The sequence below is a fragment of the Lacerta agilis genome, chromosome 11, assembly GCF_009819535.1.
Source record: "Lacerta agilis isolate rLacAgi1 chromosome 11, rLacAgi1.pri, whole genome shotgun sequence".
NCBI lineage: Eukaryota > Metazoa > Chordata > Lepidosauria > Squamata > Lacertidae > Lacerta > Lacerta agilis.
This window is the reverse complement of record NC_046322.1, coordinates 14,379,924-14,401,867: the sequence shown is the minus strand read 5'-3', so window position 1 is coordinate 14,401,867 and position 21,944 is coordinate 14,379,924. Positions and strand designations below refer to the sequence as shown.

Below are 21,944 nucleotides of genomic sequence, written 5' to 3'. Positions count from 1 at the left end.
AATGCTTCGTTCTCGAGGTCATCGCTAGGAAGAAAGACTGAAATAGCTCGTATCTGATTCACTCATATCATGAAAAGATACAATTTCAATAGGAAGCTGTTCCAGCTCTCACGGCTGATTCATAAAACACTTTGGATGTGTTAACAGCGTGGGCTCTTTGGCTTGCGGCAAATGACAAACTTACAAGTAACATCCACCCTAATGCACTGCCACCCACTCAAGCCACAGGTCACCAGCGCTGCAGCAATGCTTCAAGAAAGCAGTTGCATTGTAAGCTGCGATTGAAGTAGCATAATTGAGTAGTCAGATGAAAGCTTTTCCTGCAGATTTCGTTCTCCCTGCCGTAGCAAAACCACGTCATATTCTGCTGAAAGGATCCCATGAACTTGGTGCTTCATTCCTGAAACTATCTCTCTTGCCCACACCTGCGGAATCGGCTCTGCTTGCTTATGCATTTCAGTGTTTATTTAGAAAATTTATATCCTGCACCGCCACCAACAAATCGTGTTCCCAGGGCAGCTCAGAAGCACACTTAAAAATGTAAGCACGTAATGACAAGACAGAACCAATAGTAAAGAAGAAGAACAGAAATCGCTGCAAAGATTTAGCAGAGCATCATGTATTAGCTCTTAGCAACAAAATCTAGATATGAGGAAATTCTGCCCAACTTCTTCAAGGGACAAAGTGCTTGATAGAATACGGTGTCTCCCTCCCTTCTTGCAGAACTGTACTGCTGATTAAAACTATAACGGTTTTCCATTACTGAAACTGAGCTCGGCCATCAAAGTTCATTTTTGTTAATAGCTGCAGAATCTGGCTGCTGTGCTATAGATGGGAGCCTGAGTTGAATACCAAAACAAACTTGGCTCAACTATCTGAATCTGGAGTAGCTGGGGGGTCCTCACTATTGTTCTGAAACTTTTGACCTCAGACCAGTGTTAATGTTTTTTTTACACAATTGTAAGCTTCAGGTGTTTTACGGATCTGAAAGTCGCTGCGAGACTTTTTGTGTGGAAAGTGACAATTAAATGAAAGAAGTAACAACAAGAATACATTTAAGCAATATGATCAATGAAGCAGAATGCCTATCACATATGCAACAGTTACAGAGAAATAAAGAAATTTGGAAATCTCATATTTACCTCAGAATCCTCCCTCTGATCACCATCCTCTTCTTGCCCTCCATTTTTTGGCATATATGCCATCTTCAGCCTCAGAAATCCCTTTACTCGAGATTTGTGACTACAGAGGAAATAGTAAAAAAAAAAAGGAGTGATGCATAATGTCATGTTGAACTTGAAAAGCACTTACCCATTCCCACCACCCTTCTGAGTAATACCCATTCCCACCACCCTTCTGAGTAATACCCCTCCCCACTCCCTCACTATATTTAAGGATCTGGTGACTTCTGTTTCAGTGTATCTGAAGAAGTGTGCATGCACACGAAAGCTCATACCAAGAACAAACTCAGTTGGTCTCTAAGGTGCTACTGGAAAGAATTTCCTATTTTGTTTCCTATTTTGTTTCGACTATGGCAGACCAACACGGCTACCCACCTGTAACTTGAAAAGCACTTAGTTTTAGCTATCTATCAATCTATACGTAAACTGTAAATTATACAATACACATACTATGTTTTACTATTCTTATATCATATCATTCATCTATAATATATGTCCATATTCTCACCTTCTTGGCCTGAGGAGGAAATCTTTAAAAGTATACGGCCTTTCCATGGTTGGGTCTTCAGTCTATCGGGGGAAAGAATCAAATCATTAATGCTCACGAGCACATGAGGGCCCGCTCTAGTAAAATGTAAACAGGAGACCTACAGAAATCGCATTATTCCGAAGAACTCTGCCGCTCTTGCAACCATTGTGTATTGTCAGCTGAGCATTTCCACCAGGTGTCGCTCTCAACACCGCTAATAGCTCAGCCCAACAATCAATGCTGTGGTGTACAAAAACAGGACGCAAAAGTAGTTACAGATGCAGAAAGTTGTTTACTACTAATCTCAATGAAGCAACGGTCAAAGTCACATGCAGAGGCCTGCTTTCCAATCACCAACTTTGAGAACGCGCATTTGCAAAGTGCCAAGAAGCATGATAACTGCGACAACCGAAGGCGCTGAGAACGACATGCACAATTTTTTTTTGGTTTAGCAGTCAGAGTTAGCTCCTAAGTCTAAGATAGCCCACATGGCTTGTTCTATGAGACATTCCACAAACCAAAAATATGAAGTTTCCATGGGTACCGTATTTACTGTCAACAATTTCCCCCCACCTAGCCCTACCATAAGCTTATGTTCCAAATGAAGTGGTCACATCATTGTCTCCAATCGTCAACAGTCCTAAGATTAAAACGACAGACTTGAATTCCTAGATGTCTACATCTATCAGAATCAAGGTAACGTGGAGCCATAACCAAATTTGCTGAGGACAGACTACAGACATATCTTATTTATCTGGGGTGACAACAATAAATTTGACAAAGGAGTCATATCGATCAGAATCAAGATAATCTGGAGCCATAACCAAATTTGTCGAGGAAATTTTGCAGACATTTCTTATTCATCTGGGGTGACAGTTATAGATTTGATAAAACAGTTGTATTAAATATATACGCAGAAGAACCAAACTGATATTTGATAGTTTGGGTTTTCGCATTGAAAACTGCCCTCTCGGAACTTGTGATTAAAAATATAGGATTTTTTTTTTAAGGGGTTGAATTAATGGAAGCAGTTCCCCTCCTCAGAAATATCAAGTTTTTGTGCAAGCATTAAATGGACAATTTCTGAAGGGGGAAAAAATACCTATTAGTGCTAAGCATGCACTGCAGTAGGGGTCAGAATTTCATTGTAGAGTTGCTAACAAAAATGCTAAAGGTCTTAATGTGCTATGTAAACAGTGACGACCAACATCAAGATATCTCCACAATCTTTGTGTTTGTGTAGCTGAAGCACAGAGAATTTGGGCCGGTCCTAGAATGCAGGCTTTTCTTCGGTTGAATAAAACATATTCAGGTTACCATTTTAAAAAATAACTATTAATCAATCTTACAACCTTGATATGAACTTTTATATTGTTTAACAGGAAACAAAGATTTTCTTCTCAGCAATATAGCATCTTAATTTATACTTGCCTGGTGATTTCTATTTATGAACATGCAAATGACAATGGCCCTACTTAGGTGGCAGGGAATGGGGACTGCAATGAAGGCCTGCTTTGAGCTCTGCCCCAAACATCCCTGAGCACACCGACTAGACTACAGTCGATCTCAAGCTGAGAGGGCAGGTCTGAAGGGAGATTCCATGCAACTTTTTTCGGCCGTGGGCCAGTCCACTGTACCTTAGACCATGTGGTGGGCCAGACTATATTTTGAAAAATATATATGAACGAATTCCTATGCCCCACAAATAACCCAGAGATGCATTAAAAAAAAAAAGACACATTCTACTCATGTAAAAACATGCTGATTCCTGGAACATCTGCAGGCCAGATTGAGAAAGGCGATTGCGCCGCATCTGGCCCATGGGCCTTGGGTTGCTTACCCCTGTTCCATGCGCATTCAGCTGAGTGTGTTATAAACCCTACTTGTGCACAGGAACCCTGTCTTATGTAAGTGCATTTGCCCTGGGCACCCAAGTGCTTTAGCATTAGAACTCAAAGATACGATCTTTAAAACTGATGTGACTCTGCATGTTCCTTCAGTATCTCACCATAGAAAACACATTCAAATACAAATCAATAGATATTTAGAGGAGAGATGTGATGGCACTATCTCACCATAGAAAACACATTCAAATACAAATCAATAGATATTTAGAGGAGAGATGTGATGACAGTGTACAAGACTATTCCTCAGAAGAGGATGCTGGTGGAACATCTCATTTTCAATACTTGGTATTTCCAGACAGGTCTGTGGAAGTTAAGACCCTGGAGAGTTGCTGCCAGCCAGTGTAGGAAGATGGGAAAGTGGTATGATTCAGTGTAAAATATGAGGGTAGTAATACTGATCTTACAGTGTTTTCGTAAAGGTTCTACATGAAAGATAATTCATGTGAAGCACCATGGGAAGTCTGGGAAAGCATTTTGTCATCATTATTGATAATCATGGCTTAATATAGGGCTTGCTGAGCCAAAAAGAAAATTCTTATTTGACTTGTTTAAAGAGCGAAACAGCAGCTGACATATATCAATACAGTGGTACCTCGACTTACGAATTTAAACTGTTCTGAATGCACATTCGTAGGTTGAAAAATTTGTAAGTCGAAAAAAGCAATTTCCCCATAGGAATGCATTGGAAACGAAAAATTCGGAAAATTTTGTAAGTCGAGTAAACCGCATCTAACCGAGTAAACCCCATCTAAAACCGCCAACGGATGTCCTTTGGATGTCGAAAAATTTGTAGGCGTGTGGGCACTTTTTTCATTCATAAGTCGAAAAATTCGTATGTCAAGTAATTTGTAAGTCGAGGTACCACTGTACATGATAATTTATCAATACATGATAATGGCAAATTCACACCAAATGACTGTCAGCTTTTGGACAACATACGAAAATCTAGAACAGCGAATCCGTTTAATACAGGGAAATAATGGTTGGCAGACCATCAAGAGCCATAAAAAGGAGGGGGTGAAGGGTGAGCTAGGTAGAAAGAGAAATATGTTTCCTGTAAAATTATTCCCTTTCTTCCCTAAGCCAACAACGTCTCTCACAAGGTTGTTGCAAGAATAAATGAGATAAGTGTTATAATGTACTTTGTACATTTAACAGAAATGATTAATTATAGTAATAAAATGGTGTGTGCTGATTGAGCATATTGGAAGGGTTCCAACTACGCTGTAAATTTTTAATGCAGATACTTAACCCAAGAATGAAACTGCTCAGACATTTCTTTAAAACGTGCCTTATGAGAGCAAATGGACTAGAACAGCTGCACTGAAGCCGTATTAAAATCCCAGACGGATATGAACTTGCTGCATTCAGGACACCAAGCACATCAGCAGAAACTGTGAAAATACAGTCTGGGATTGTTCTTCGTTTCCATTCACTGCTAGATGGGGGAACCTTTGGAAAGACCGGCACTCTGGCCTGATCTGACACTAAGGCTGTCTGCTAGAGATTTTTCTATCAAAGCACCGACCAGCCGATTCCAGCCCAAAGGAGAATAATACGATAGAACCATTACAGAATAAGATGGTTTGCTTGGGGGGAAAAAATGCCACCCAAATTTGCACGCTCGCATATTATGCGCAGAGATCAGAACACAACATTTCTTCTGCCACACAGACCCTAGCTAGTACTGCCCTGAACACGCCTGCCAAAATATATATCCGCTCTGAGAATGCCCATTTGCCTACACGGAAACCTTTGAGGGAATTTCTGTAAATGGATCTAAGCAAGCACATTTTACATGACTAACAAAGCCCTGTAGGCTGGAACCTAACAGAGAAATACTTGCTGCTGGAAAACAATGGGAACGAGGTTTTCCCTTTCCCCGTGGAACCCTTCAGAGGCTACCAACCTCTTAGGGAACGCTAACTCAAAGGTAAACAGTAGCATCCCAAGAAAAGCAGCTGAGAAAACTCAAAACAGCAAACTCCCTTCTTGTACAACAGCTGCCTGGCAGCCCCAAGGAGTGAAAAGCCTCCATCTATTCTGCTATTTATTAATCCCGATCAACATTCAGTTCATGCCAGCAGACAGTCATATGCAGCCAGGCGCGGAGGGCTACAACAGTTTGTATGATCTTGCAGAAAGGAAGACGTCTTTACAAGCCTGCAGTGGTCATGCCCACACAAAATGCTAAACCGTGGTCCAGTGCATGGGTAGATAAATCTTTCTGCTTTGCCCCCGAGGGCTGTAAGCAACAGTGGGTGGGGTGATCAGGGGTTACATGCCAGTGGATATAGCCAAAATTCTCTCTCTCAAACACACCCACCCCTCCTCCAACAGAGCTGTGAGAAGAATTCAATTTCGCTTTTATTGAATTAAGTGTTACTGAGTATTATGTTCAAACCGAGGATCCTGGCTTAAAACAGATTCCGATGAGATTAATGAACCAGATTCATAACCCATGGTTTAAAGCTGACATTTTACTCACCCATGTCTGTGGTACAGGAAACAGATAAGTATAGACAAAGTAAACAGAATTAAATTCCTGGCTGCAGTATTAGTAGTATGTATTACCTCAGTACTACTATATGTTTCACTTTCTTCCTTTTAATAGAATAATGTTATCTCAGAGTCTCGTTTGCCTGAAAATCCTTAAGCTACAAACTCTGATGTGCGGTACAACATTTTCCACAAGCTTCTCCACTTCTGTATTTTTCTGGACAAAATTTTCTTTTTTCCCCCTTTTTTTTGATAAAAAAGAAGAAATGCATTGTTTGCTAACAGTAACATAATGGATAGATACAACGCAAGCAAAACTGGGAGACTTGCATTGCAAAACAGTCAAATCTAAAATCAAAGGCGTACGCTATTTTTGGCCGACCGGCCCTGTGAATGCCGTGTATTTATGAACATAGCTCTTCAAATCTGCTAAAGTTACCTTGTTAACAGTTTTCAGTGCCTTCGTTTTTTCTCTCTCTCTCTCAACAGGGTTATTACAACAGTCGAGTTGTCAAATCTAAAAACGCTTACAAATATTCTACTAAAAGCAATTTCCAGCGAAAAGTTTGCATTTGTATGAATACTATGTTTATTAGGGGCCATCGCTCTTGCTTGCTGCCCACCCACTCACTACCCTCTGCCAACCCCACTCCCTTTACAACCTGCAAAAAATAATAATCCTCCCCTTACAGCTTTGCCCCCCAAACCCTCTCCCCTCTTTCTGTACAGCTTGCCCCCCAAAACTATCCCCACCCCTCTACAAACTCATCCGACAACCACCCCCCGCCACCGCCCATCCCTGTGCTCGCTCTGTTGCTGCCGCAGAAGTGAGTTCCTCTCCACCAAGTGAAGTAACTTTGCATTTTAGATATAGATTTGATATAAGAATAACTTGTTAAGATTTAAAGATTTGTTATTAACTATTATGGATTAAGATGATTGTTTAGATTTGAATTTTCTTTAAATGAATTTAATTTTTAGAGAGAGGATGTTATTAAAGTAGATTTTGGATTTAAAACCGAAGGTGAAAAGGCAGGGGAAGTCAACCGTCAAGATTCGGAACTAGAAATTTTTCTTTATATATGTAAACAAGAAGAAGAATCATGGCTATGTTTGTATTTGTTTTATATTTGTAGGTGTGGGTGTGGGTTTATGTTTTGTTATGAAAATGCCAATAAATTCTTTATAAAAAAAAAACTTTGCATTTTAAAATACAGGTTTTCTTCTCTTAGCAGCAGGAGGAGAAAGACTTTCTCACTTTCATTCCCTTCCCCTGCAGCCATTTGTGGCAGAGCGGGGTTGTGGGAAGGCCTACCTGGGCTGGCCACTTGCCCACTCACTCCGAGATTCTTGAGCAGAGGTCAGCAAACTTTTTCAGCAGGGGGCCGGTCCACTGCCCCTCCGACCTTGTGGGGGGCCGGACTATATTTTGGGCAGGGGGGGGGAAATGAATGAATTCCTATGCCCCACAAATAACCCAGAGATGCATTTTAAATAAAAGCACACATTCTACTCATGTAAAAACACACTGATTCCCGGAACGTCCGTGGGCCGGATTTAGAAGGTGATTGGGCCGGATCTGGCCCCCGGGCCTTAGTTTGCCTACCCATGTTCTTGAGCTACGCTCGCCATTTTAACTTGTCTGCCCACTCTGTGGTGACAGACAAGCGCCAAGTACACAGTATGGAGAGAAATGACATAAAAGGGTGCTTTTATGATCCCCACCGCATCACGTTTCAGTTAAGGTACTCTGGGCAAGTGGTGAAGGAAAACAACAACAAATACTGGTATTTAAACAGCATGTAAAATTGACAGCACATGCTTTTTCCAGTGTTACTTAGCGGAGTCAAAATAACATGCTAACTCAAAACTGGGGGGGGGGGAGAATTAGCGCACTGGTAGTTTTGTCAGAAAACTCACACCACGTGCTCATTTATGGACGCGTAAATGGATATTGCACAGATGTTAGCCACTAATACCCCCCTCTCAAAAATTCTATATAATATTATGTTACGCCCCACTGCAGTGGTTTGCACTCTGCAGCTGTGTGGCTCCCAGGACTGTGGGGAGCCGTGTGGACATTTATAGGTATGGATGCAGAGGAGAAAATCAGTTGCTGTGCTCTGTCTTTTTAGTATCCATTTTCTACCTGTGAATTGGTATTTCTGGAGGAAGAAGGATTTCTACTGCTTCCTGTCAAGTTAACAGCATGACCATTTTATCAAATTTATGACTTTCCCCTCTTCCACTCGTTCACAACAGGAACCAAGTCATGCAAAAAATATATATATTTACCCAATTTAGCCTTCGAGAAGCATTGAGCAGCCATTCCACCCAGTTCTCGTTCCCAAGCGATATATCCACAGAGCATTTCTACCCACGAGTCTCCTGTAGAGCTAAATATTTAGCTAGCTTTCTTTAAAAGGCAGCTCGATGTGAAAACCCTTATTTGTTGGGATGGAACACAGTCTGCTTTTCAGTTCTGGACAGTTTTCAGCAAAAGAGTGTTTCGCTGTGCAAAAGGAGAATTTCCATTGAGCAGACAAGTGACTAATATGCATTAAGAGTCTCAAAAAGCAGTGCCACTGTCTGACACTGGGAAGACGGGCCTTAAAAAGTTTCTCCCTGTTCTAGGTAGGCTTGACTGTTTGCTTGTTGACACATTTTTAACGCTTCCTTATTCTTGGTGAGCGCATCAGTGAAGTCCATAAGCTTGTGTCTTGCATATAAAAGAGAACAGAACATGCAGAGGCTGCGAATTCGCTAGTTCTGCTCTCTCTAACAATGGTCCAGAACTGGAAGCTTTACATCATTTTTATTTCGGTATAATAGATGTGAACTTTGATATAAGACTACGAAAACAGACGGTGCAGCAATATAGACCCATGGGTTTCGGCCTTAAAAAGGTCCTGTCTAAATGACATAATGTTCCCAATAGGATTAACAACTCTGGGAGATCCATAGCCTCCACAGGCTCCCTCCTGAAGTCTTCTCTCCTTTCACTTTCCGCAGTAAACTATCATGTAGCTTTACATCTGCACCAATGTTAACTCTAACCATGGTTATTTTCACACCAGGGTTTGCAGGTGTTCATCTGCCCATGTTTGAACGCTTGCCTAGAAAGTGCTGCGGCTGCCAGCTACAAAATGGCTATCATTGGGGGGCATGGCGATAACAAAAAATTAGGGACAGTACAATCATTGCTGCTTCACGACCACCACTCGACAAGAAATGTATGCTGGTACAACCTGCTGGTTCTGATTGTGGCGACCACAACAGTATTGATCAGATACAGAGAGCAATGCCCATGCTCTCCAATAACAGGGAGCATTCCCTAGTACCAGAAAAATATAGAAGGTTGTGGCGATCACACAGGGTCCCCGGTCGTTTAACGGACTATTGATCCCTGTGCCACCACGGCGCTTTGCTGCCACCAACCAGGATCCCCTCCCTGGTAATCACTGTCACAGTCAGGGTGTGATTTTAAACAAAATAATAAGTGTTTATTTAAAACATCAACAAACTTAAGATATTGGTTACATTGGTATATACTATTCTTATCTCAACCCTGTCCTAATCCTACGCTCACCACTCTACCTCACCACCAACCCTCACAATCACCACCCACCCACCAACCAACTGCTTCAGACAACTGCCCTTAACCAACTCTCTAACTCCAACTAACTCCAACTGCCTTTGTTCAGCTGCCCCTAGCTCCTCCTCCCTCTGTTTATTGGTCCGCCTAGGGTCAGCCACTTAACCCCTTACTTACTCCTGCACATACATATATATCTCTAGGAAGGACAAACGCCACAAAGGTGGACACACCTCAGCAGCTGTCTCTTGCGCACACAACACATGAACACACTCAACCCAAGCAGTCATCCCTCTGTCACACATGCATCTATCCCTCTCTCTGTCCAGGTGCATATTTCCCAATCACACACAAACATCCAGAAACCCCCCCAAAGGAGGACCTACCCTTGAAATTAAAAAAATCCTCTCCTCAAAATAAAAATTCAAGGGCGACCACCCAGGTGCCTGCAGATTGGTGATCCCTACACTATGGCTTCGTATGCCACAGTTTATGAACCTGTCGACAAGCACCGCAGATGTGTTTCCCTTCCCCTGTTTATTAGCTTTGGATCAGTGATCCTGGCTTGCATTAAGTCAAGGCTCCTTGTTGTATCTTTGCATGGACCCAGCACACAATAGGGAGGGGGAGGAGGGTGTGTCCATGGCACTATGACACCATGGACAAATGTCCAAAGACAGCCAGAGGGGTTGCAAACTCTGGTTTAAATATTGGGTTACATCCAAGGCGCTGACAAGCACCATTGAAATCAATGGGACGTCAGCTAATAATGACTAATTCCATTGATTATGATGGACCTGTTTCTAAGAATGACTAATTTTGGATCAAAGCCATAGCTGGCATTAATATTGGTTCAGATGCAATGTGGCGGCTGTGATCAGCTTGGAGAGATGGTCTCATTAGGTGGTGCTGGGAATTTTGTGTTCTGCCCTGTGGTCTTAGGCATATGTGTTTTCAGGTTTCCACCTTGTCCCTTAAGCTTTCTAACATCTACAGGAAAACCACTGGAGAAAGTCATTTGTACGCCGATGAGACAGCTCTTTGATTAAGAGGTTTATAAATATTCTAAATAAATTAGTAACATTTGGCAGGTTGGACTGAGGTATCAGTAATATGCCGATGCAGTGCTATCTCTGTTTTCTACCTACAAATCCCAGGGAGGCTGTGGAAAGCCACTTCCGCACATGAGCAGGAGGTGGCGTTGCGGGCGTCACGACCCGAACATTTCCCCATCAATTCTTTGGGGTTTCTTGGTGTGTTTTGCAGAAAAGTTAGACTAAACGCACTTCCTGGAATGTGTTGTTCTCCTGCTCTTAAAGGTGATGTTTTCTGTTACGGGGACTTCTCGTTATCAGCGACAAAGCACATTCAATGTTGTTATTTTAGGTTTAATTTTGAAAAAACCCAGAAGCTTTCAACGGCAACCATGTTGCTTTCCTACATATAGCAGCTTCATGGGGGGGCTGATGCCACTGACGCAAGATGGAAACAGCTATTTCAAAAGAGCCCTGTGGCATCGCACGTAGTTTTTCCACAAGGAATAGAAAATTGCAAAGAGCTAATTTTTTTTTAAATGAATCATTTGGAACAGTATTACTTCTAACTAGGTCCCAAGTGGTTTAGTTTTAGAGCAGCAGCGGGGAACCTTTCTGAAAACACTTTTGTGGTTGTCAACCGGTTTGACAAATGGAGTTAAAACATTAGAGCTTATTAGGAACGTTTAACAAGTTTTCTGCTGGCTGTGCTCTGGTGCAATTCAGGAGAGGACACTAATCTCCAGTTAGTTGAAGGTCAAGCACATTTGTAAAACTCGGCACTAAAAACACAACTGAGATCAATACCAGCAGTAGAATAAGAATTCCTGTTACTTAATCTCATGTCGTGATTATTTTACTCTTTTTATATACAGTGGCACCTTGGAAGTCGAACGGAATCCATTCCGGAAGTCCGTTCGACTTCCAAAACGTTCGTAAAACAAAGGCGTTGCTTCTGATTGGCTGCAGGAAGCTCCTGCAGCCAATCAGAAGCTGCAGAAGTCACATCGGATGTTCGGGTTCCAAAGAACGTTCGCAAACCGGAACACTCACTTCTGGGTTTGTGGCGTTCGGGAGCCAAAACATTTGACTTGCAAGGCGTTTGGGATCCAAGGTGTGACTGTACTCAACACACTTGAATTCTAAGCTTTTAACCAGTGCTTTGTGGGGTTCTTCAAGTGTTTTGGACTGTAACTCCTCTCTGTCCCAGCTAACATGGCCAATGGTCATGGGTGAAAGCAGCTGGACAGCAAAACACTGGGGAAGGCTGCTTTAAATGCTAAAGAACCGTGGAAGCGAACCGCTGCTATATGGTACATTGCATTCGTTGCCTGGAGAGTTGCCAACAGCACAAGTTACGTCATCAGCTCACATTGGGTGTTGCACATCCTCCTAATGTATAAATATGGTGCAACTCCTGCCTATCTTTTCCTTGGCTGAGCACCGTCTGAATGGCTAACTCCATCCATCCCTACATGCACTACTACGGATACTAGAGTAAGTTACCAAATATGGGCTTGGTATCTATGTGTTTCCGTAATCTGCAAAGGCCTATCATGGGGCTTTAGAAATTTGCCCTAAATTTACAGAGGGGAAGTGGAAGCCTGTCTTCTCCACACATGAACCAGATGATAAGGGTTTCTGGGAGCTCCTCTCCTCTCCAGGAACAATAATAGCGGCTGAGAACCTGCATCCCCACCTTCAAAACAGATGTATGATCAGTTGATTGGAAGTTGTAAATATATGGGCAGCTTTATCTTGCCTTCTCTTTTGTTCCTCTATCCTACCCTGACATCATGCAGATTCGGGACCGTGATGCACTACTACATTTTTATGTATATAGGAAGAAATTGTTTAAACCAGGAATGGGGAACCTGTAGAACCCCTCCGCCCCCGATGTTGCTAGACTACCAACTCCCATAATCCCTGACAGTTGGTTCTGTTGGTTTGGGGTCAATGGGAATTGGAGTCCAGAAAGATCTGGAGGGTCACAGATTCCCCATCCTTGGTTTAAGCCATTGTCCCAGAAGCTTGGATGAAGTAGAGAAGGTTGTAAATAAAATATCTTACCGGAAGATGATTAAGTGGCACATCCACTTGACCCAGGAAGTCGTCTCTGGTCTGTTAATGAAACAGAAAAGACATTAAATCATTATTAAGATATAATTTGCTCATTAAATCAGTCCAACTGATGACATTATATCATGCTAGTTTCTGTAGCAGCCTTGAACATTATCAACTGCATACCCCAAAAACGCCTCCCCTTACGGAGCCTATATCTTCTGTTAGTAAAAGCATTCCAGTTATTTCTAACGTTGTTTCTGTCCTCACGCAGGTTCACATGATTATTTAATAGTCGGTAAAAATGAAAGTTGAGAGTCAAAAGCTATGCAATGTTTTTCTTCGATTCAAAGTCAGTGAAAAGTGCATCCGAACCTCAGATGTGGTTAAAACAACTAGCCTTTTTTGCACTTGCCACTCTATGGTGATGTTACTTCCTGCTGCAAAAGCAAGTTATCCTTTCTGAAAGAAAGGTTAATGCCCCCTTTAAGAGTTATATAAGTGCCTTCATCCTCACTAAATGTTCCTCAATGTAGAGATCTCCCTGTTCATTGCAATGGACAGATCTGGTCCATGCATGCAAAGTGATGGCCAATTTCTTCAGGACAATAAATGACTTACTGTCCAAAGATTAATTACCTGCACATATTAGGAAGATAGGAAGATCCCTTATACTGTGTTAGGCAATTGGTACTTCTATCTCGGTATCATTTACATTTGCTGACACCAAGGTTTTCATACAGGAGAATGTGGCAACCATACCTAGGCATGCCATGTGCTGAAATGAGGATTTCTGGTATGCAAAGCACATGCTCTATCGCTGAGCTATGGCCCTCCCATGTCCTTAAACAAATCCTGGACCAGGAGTATGTTTTAGAATCAGCAGAGTTAAAAGCAAATTGGGAGAAACAGTTAAAAGTAAGTATATACAAGTTGTCAAAAGATGAATTAAAGCCAAGAATAGCTGTGGTCTAAACCACTGAGCCTAGGGCTTGCCAATTGGAATGTTGGCGGTTCGAATCCCTGTGATGGGGTGAGCTCCCGTTGCTTGGTCCCTGCTCCTGCCAACCGATCAGTTTGAAAACACGTCAAAGTGCAAGTAGATAAATAGGTACTGCTCCGGCGGGAAGCTAAACTGCGTTTCCGTGCGCTGCTCTGGTTCGCCAGAAGCGACCTACGTCATGCTGGCCACATGACCCGGAAGCTGTACGCCGGCTCCCTCGGCCAGTAAAGCGAGATGAGTGCCGCAACCCAGAGTCGTCCGCGACTGGACTTAACTGTCAGGGGTCCCTTTACCTTTACCTAACTCTCTCTCTCTCTCTCTCTCTCTCTCTATATATATATATATATATATATAATTTTATTAAATTTTGAAATTTACATTTCAAAGTATTCATTTAGACAACCTTAAATCAATAACTTCCCTTCTCTTTCCATGGTTCATTTTGCATACCATACATCCCTGCATATTTTACATGAACTAAGCTATTCGATTGTCACCCATATACTCTAAACATTTTCCAGATTTCTTTAAACGTACATTCTTCATGTTCTCTTATTCTATAAGTTAAAATCTGTGAGCTGCGCATATTCCATCAGTTTAAGTTGCCATTCTTCTTTAGTTGGGAACTTGCTCGTTTTCCATTTTTGGGCTAACAAAACATGGGCCGCAGTAGTAGCATACATAAACACACACACACACACACACACACACACACATGTAACTTCTACCTGTCGGGAAGGGCTTGCCTAAACAAATATGTTTTAAGCAAGCAACAGAAAGAGTACACCAGAGGTGCCTGGTGACCCAAAGTCAACAGCCTGAGAGTAGTGCACCTCTAAGAATACAGTGGTACCTTGGTTTTAGAACACCTTAGTTTACGGACAACTTGGAAACAGAACGCTGCAAACGCGGAAGTACAGTGGTACCTCTGGTTAAGTACTTAATTCGTTCCAGAGGTCCGTTCTTAACCTGAAACTGTTCTTAACCTGAAGCACCACTTTAGCTAATGGGGCTTCCTGCTGCCATTGCGCCGCCAGAGCACAATTTCTGTTCTTATCCTGAAGTGTTATTTCTGGGTTAGCGGAGTCTGTAACCTGAAGCATATGTAACCTGAAGCGTATGTAACCTACCACTGTAGGTGTTTCGGTTTGTGAACTTTGCCTTGAATCTGAACATGTTCCGCTTCCTGTTGAGTGTGTTCCGTTTGTAAATTGAGTCTTCTACTGCTAATCAGGGGCTTCCTGTTGAATCTGTTGAAGCTGTTGAGTCCCAAGCACCCACGCAGCACAGAGGTGGTATTTGGAGCTTTTGTTTTTGCTTTAAAAATTTGCATTTTTGTTTGTGTTGCTTTTTCGTTTTTTTGACTGTGACTTGTTCTTCGTTTTATGGGACTGACTTGTGACTGTGGCTTGTGACTTCGTTTTTGTGACTTGTTTTTGTGACTGTGTGGAACCCAGTTCAGCTACTGATTGATTGATTGTGTGACTGCAGAAATGGATAAAAGCCCTCCATCCAAACAATGACTAACATCAGTGCACGTAAGAAAAAATAATTAATTTTAATTTTTATCATCTACAATACTGTCTTATTTATTTTATAGTACAGTACATTGGTTATTGCCTTCATTTTATGGATCAATGGTCTCGTTAGATAAAAATCATGTTAAATTACTGTTTTAGGGGTTGTTTTTAGAAGTCTGGAGTAATCCATTTTGCATTACTTTCTATGGGAAAGCACGCCTTGGTTTTAGAACACTTTGGTTTTGGAACAGACTTCTGGAACGGATTAAGTTTGGGAACCAAGGTAGCACTGTATAGGTATTCAATATGCTTATAGATTGCATTGCATTGTTCTTAATGGCATCTGTCCATCTTGGGAGACAATGGAAGACTGCGTCTTCAGGGGTGTAGCATTTTGGAGGAGTAAAGTGAAAGCTAATGCAGCATTTTCAAACTTCGCTTTAAAAGAATTCCAACCTTCAGTTTAAAAGAGAGATTAGTTCATGAATTAGGGGTGGTATTATTTTTCCCCAACCTCCCCCCAAATGTCCACTTTTTCCACTGGAAAAAAATTAAATGAACTCTATATAAAGGTGGGGGATTTCTTTCTCCAATTTCCCCATTTCTGCATCACACCCTATACCCCTGTGACTTTCCCTTCCCTTCAATTGTCTCTCCTATTTTCAAATATTTGAACTGTAACCTCCACCGAACTAGGTCCTGTGTTGTTTTTTTGTTGTTCTGTAAATCATCTCGTATATTAATGGTGTGGTACAAATGAAAAGGAAATGAAAAGGAAAACCTTTAACAGTGCACAAACTGGCTTCTTCACTACCTGGTGCCCCATGGTAGTTGGAATACTGAACATGCTTTCCAAATTCTAACTGGTACATTAATTTAAACTTCTGATCTAAATGCGCTGTACTCTTGCTGCTTCATTTAAGATAGAAACCGAAATTAGCCGTAGGCTTCTAAAATGCCTAATTATTATGTCAAATTAGAAACTGCCCATTATTCACTTACTAGCAGAAAGTGAACTGACTGACATTTGAAATGCTTGTTCCATCAAACTGAAGGACAGGGAGACAAAAAAAATGTGGAGATACTGATAACAAGAAAGATTATTTGAAATATGCAAATTATACCTTGGAGCAAGTTCTGTAGAAACAGAAGTTACTGGAATGGGCAGCCTTTGCTATAGCTTCATTAGGCAATGTTTAATGTCATTCATTAGCTAATTTCTTGGACAGCAACAAATCCTCCCAATTTAAACAAGGCATGAAATCTATCCATTTATACAACTGTGACTAAGATCCATTCAATTACGGTAGATCTGTGTGTCCAAACATATATTGGACTTGCATTTCCCGAATCCTATCTAACCAAATGGTTCTGAAACTCTGAAGTTGTAAAAGCATTCTGTGATACCTTTTAACATCCATTCAGTAAATTCCCCAAACATTTGGTAGATTTTTACAGGTTAGCACGACCCAAATACTGCTAGACTTTGGGTTCTTACTATTGCCACTGTGATTGAGGTATTGTTGTTGTTGTTGTTGTTGTTGTTGTTGTTAATAATAATAATAATAATAATAATAATAATAATATTTTGTAGTTATTTTACAAAAGAAAAAAGTCTTCAAGCGACTTACAAAAAATCAAGAGCCAAAGGCATAGCATAATAATATGCAACATTTCAATAAAACCATTATAAAACCCAGCATATGCAACAGCAAATATTTCTACTATGGATTTTTACACACATTTTACTTACCAAGCAAAAGTAAATTTATTAACTTAACCCGGATATCTTTTAGAATTCCCAAGTCATGTTGCAACTTTTCAGAACCCCGTATTTTTGGAATTTGAAAGTTGAAAAATTCAATGTGTCCTACTGTGGGAAGACTTGTCTTCAGGTTTCCAACGTGGCCAGGAATGTCACAAGACTCACTGCCAGACCCAGACCAGTGGGGTGTATTACTGCTGTAAGGTCCTTGGATGGTTGCTCATGAGAAACCAGGCAAAACTCCAGCCATTCCTTTAGTAGTTTTATTGTGCATACTATGAACAGTGCGCAGCTTAAAAGTGCATGTCTGTATCAACCGTCTGCAGAATCCGGGAGTGGCCCCTTCCGGTTCTGACCCCAACATAAGAGTTTCGGTATACGAAATCTCCGCCTCCCCTCTTTTCGTTTCACCCCTGTGCGTACTTGGGGCGACGGAAATAGTGTGTCTCCCTCCTTGCCCGCTGAGCGAGAGGAGTGCAGGGTCTCTCCCACATCACCAGAGCCTTGGCTCTCCAGCTCCTGGGCTGCCGGCCCCTCCCCACTGGAGACCTCGCTGCTCCCTCCGCTGGACGAGGAGGTGCTACTGGTCAGGTGGGGCCGAGGCTCTCTGTAGCATCCCGAGAGCCCTTCCACCACTCTGCGCTGAGTTGGGGACAGTTCCCTGACATCCGCGTAAGTATAACAATGGGAGAAAGAATGGCCTGGTTGCTCTTGGGTGGAGAAAGGCCTAGGGTGTGCCCATCATGTCACCAAGCCGTGAGGACAGCCAATCATGGAACATTATAGTGGCAAAGGAAGTTGGGAGACTAAAGGTGGGCAACACAAAGCAAGTTTTGACTTGCACTGAGCAATAAGAATGTCTGTGTGTCTCCTTGTCCAGCACGAACATTCACTTTTGTCCCTAGAACCATGACATGGTTCAAACTAGGTGATTAGGAGACTCTTTCAATGAACAGGAAAGGAACTTGCTCCAACCTTGATAGTAAAAGCAAGTCTTTTGAAACAAAAAGAAAAGAAAAGAAAAGAAAAGAAAAGAAAAGAAAAGAAAAGAAAAGAGAGGGAGTAGGGAGGGGCTCTTTTTCTCTGATCCATATCATCAGGCTTCAAAGACCATTACTTGCTCTAAGGAAAAGCAAACGTTTTAACCAGTCAGCTTAACAATCATGCTATTCACGAGCATGCAAATTCCTTTAGGTGGAAAGGTCAAACTTATCCATCCTTAAAGAAATAAGCCCTGAGTGCTCACTGGAAGGGCAGATCCTGAAGTTGAGGCTCCAGTACTTTGGCCACTTCATGAGAAGAGAAGACTCCCTGGAAAAGACCCTGATGTTGGGAAAGATGGAGGGCACAAGGAGAAGGGGACAACAGAGGATGAGATGGTTGGACAGTGTTCTCAAAGTGACTGCATGAGTTTGGCCAAACTGTGGGAGGCAGTGAAAGATAGGCGTGCCTGGCGTGCTCTGGTCCATGGGGTCACGAAGAGTCGGACACGACTGAACGACTGAACAACAACAACAATGGCTACTGAAGTGAATGGGCATAGAAATACGGTTCAGCCCCCTTGCTTCAGTAAAAACAACAACATGGGGGAGTTATCGCAATACCAGATCAGAATTCGAATATATTGTTACCCCCATTCCAATACCTTTATCATTATTATTTTTTTCTTATTACTTCCATGTAGTCTCCCAATACATGAATTTACTTGAATACACCACATGGAAACAAGATGTCAACACGAACACAGTGACGGTTATTAAATTTAAGGTGCGAATCTTCGCAGTGTTTCTAGTGCGTTCTACAGATGGATATTCCCTCCCCACCCACCCCAGTCTTCAATGCTGAATGAAATATTAAGGGAGATTTAAGGGTGCAATTCACTGTCTGAGGGGCTATAGGATTTTACTGTTGCTTGGGATTTCCCCAAGAACTTTCTTGGTCTGGCTTCAGAAGGCCTTGGAATGGGACTGTAAAGGGACCAGGGAGCATGATGGGGCATTGACACTCTTCTTGCTCACCACCAGGTACTTTACACCACACAACGGCCAAACTTTCTGGGTGTGCAATGGGCCAAGGCGTACAAGGCAGTCCATTGGGGGTTGGTGGGAGACACAGGGCATGTTCCATACTATGGGTTGTGTCACCAAGCCTGGTCAACCAAGTGACATTAAGTGACCAATCCACACACACCCAGCATTTTGACAGATAGGCCTCCTCTGCTGGCACCACCCCAGCATCCCTCATTGCCTCTCTCCTGTACCACTCCTTTCACTTTTGTAGTGGGGATTGCCTAACAACAGGCAATAATTTCAGAAACCTATTCTAAAAACAACAACAACAACAACAACAACCCAGCCCATCTGACTGGGTTTCCCCAGCCACTCTGGGCGGCTTCCAGCAAAATCTATTTAAAAAACACAATAAAACATCAAACATTAAAAACTTCCCGATACAAGGTTGCCTTCAGATGTTTTCTAAAAGTCATATAGTTGTTTATTTCCTTGACATCTGACAGGAGGGTGTTCCACAGGGCGGGTGCCAGTACCGAAAAGGCCCTCTGCCTGGTTCCCTGTAACACTTCTCACAGTGAGGGAACCGCCAGAAGGCACTTGGTGCTGGGATTTAAGGTCTGGGGTGAAAACACTCCTTCAGGTATACAGGGCCAAGGCTGTTTAAAGATTATTGATCCAGATAAACGTTCAGCGTTTCTACACCACTCCCTTCTCTCCTGTCGTTTCCCCTGCCATTTACCATTTTGACAGGGAGATTTTGCAACAGGAATCCATTCTGCCTAGCCCCACCACCACCACCCTGGCTGTTGACCCTACCTCATGAAGAGCACAGAAATCTCTTGGCATTGCCTTATAAAGCTTGCCCACACCCTTTCCCAACAAAACCTCACACTGGGAACTGTTGCAAACCCAAGGCCTCTCCTGCAGAGGAATTAGACGGCCCCAACAGCAGGAGGAACTAAGATTACGACCTGCCTCTTGCTTTGGACTGAAACGGCTGTTCTGTGACAGAAAGCCCCGAATCAAGGCAATGATCATACATTCAGCTGAGAAGGGCTAGCGAGGGACTGAATGCAGCCATTAATTAGACTTGGCAGTGAGACAACAGACGTGTTCCTTGTGCAAATGTCACTGTCATTGTCCTCTTGGCATTCCTCTCTGTTCTGTGTCACTACAGTGGGCCAATGGAGATAACAGCAGCATATGGCTTGGAGGCTGGAGGTGAGACTACAGGCTTGGGTGGGAGGTGTTGAAATTCCCCGAGACAGGGTTCTGCCTGTGTGAGGAAACAACACTTTAAGGTCACCGACCTGGACCAGCACATTTGTTCCTAGCAATTAAACGACAGAATTAATTTAGGGTTCTACGACTGCATACTATCTGCCTGCACTAAGTGAGAGTCTGCCGATACGAACAACAGAATCCACAGAACAAACTTCAAGCTTTGTGTTTTAAGCACACACTCATCACACAGACTCATTAAGACCTCTGCTTTTCTTTTATCTACCCACAACAACCCAACAAATGTCTGTCCTCAAAAACAGTTATAGCAATAATTGATCCTTTGACAGTGGAATGGTCTCCATCGGGAGGTTGTGAACTCTCCTTCCTTGGAAGCTGGATGGCCATCTGTCCTGGATGATTTCGCTGAGATTCCTGCATTGCAGGGGGTTGGACTAGATGACCCTCGGGATCCCTTCCAACTCTACGATTCTATGAATCTATGATGGTACTTATTGTGTATCATTTTACTCGGTGACAGGGCTGCCTTGACTATTTTATGCAAAGGTGGGACACAAATACTGAAAACATACAACAAAAGATGGTGTTGTTTACAAGGGAAGAGGGGAAATTGCGTTTGTAAATATTTGTGGAATATATCCCCTGGGAAGAGCACATTTGGGGCACATTTCGAGTTTATAGTTATCATTTACTGCTGATAATGCACACTGCATGGGCAAGTCATTTGCTGCATCTCTCCCAGTTTGGATTGGGCAATGCTAATGATGTCACTGTCATGATTACCTAGCCCATAGTACAATTTAACCAGATAATAAAGCTCAATTGCACTGTAAAATTGAGTATACTTTCCCCAAGATGATCTCCTTCAGTTTGGAATTTTTGTTTCGCACTTGTTTAGCACTGCTAAAAATGTTTTGTTTAGGCAAGCCAACCCAGACGTGGAAAGCTGGAACGCTTTTTAATCTGAAATTTTATTGCAGAGGGTTAGACTACAGGATCCTTGGGGTCCTTTCCAACTATAAAATTCTATGATTCTATATTATAATATTTTAAGCCACTGATTTTATTTATACAGTCACACCTTGGTTCTCGAATTTAATCTGTTCCAGGAGTCCATTCGACTCCCGAAAAGGTTTGGAAACCAAGGCGTGGCCTGCAGCCAATCGGAAGCCGCGTTGGACATTCGGCTTCCGAAAAGCGTTCGCAAACCAGAACATGTTCGGGAGCCGATCTGTTCGACAACTAAGGAGTTCTACTACCAAGGTATGATTGCATTGAGTTTTTTTTTTTAAAAGCTTTGACTTTTAGTGACCATTTTAATGCAAGTTTTATATTCTTACTAAACCACTTATAAGTTTTACGATTAAGTGGTATGCAAATTTTGTTAAATAAATAAAAGAGATATGGTGCAAGGAGTCCTGGGATCTGTAACTCCCAGAGTGCCTGATGCCCATATTGGGTGCCCTGGATAATTCTATATCCCAAGACTCCTTACTAACCCTGCCCATTATCAGACGTTTGCTTTACATTATCTGGCACTTGTAAAAGCGCCAGTTCCACAGAGTGAAGTGGTTGAGTGGTCATCTATGGCGTAAG

The 21,944-nt window shown here is 42.3% G+C and overlaps 1 protein-coding gene across 15 annotated transcripts in view; it reads right to left on the bottom strand.

Moving 5' to 3' along the window:
• The window catches only part of NEDD4L (NEDD4 like E3 ubiquitin protein ligase), a 253,666-nt gene that overhangs the window by 59,111 nt on the left and 172,611 nt on the right, over positions 1-21,944 (bottom strand). For all 15 annotated transcript variants that reach the window (XM_033164293.1, XM_033164294.1, XM_033164296.1 and 12 more), the window contains 3 exons: positions 12,816-12,866; positions 1,690-1,751; positions 1,143-1,242 (listed from right to left, as the gene is read on the bottom strand). In XM_033164293.1, coding sequence (XP_033020184.1) covers positions 1,143-1,242; positions 1,690-1,751; positions 12,816-12,866 — 213 coding nt within the window. The remainder of the gene's footprint in view (positions 1-1,142; positions 1,243-1,689; positions 1,752-12,815; positions 12,867-21,944) is intronic.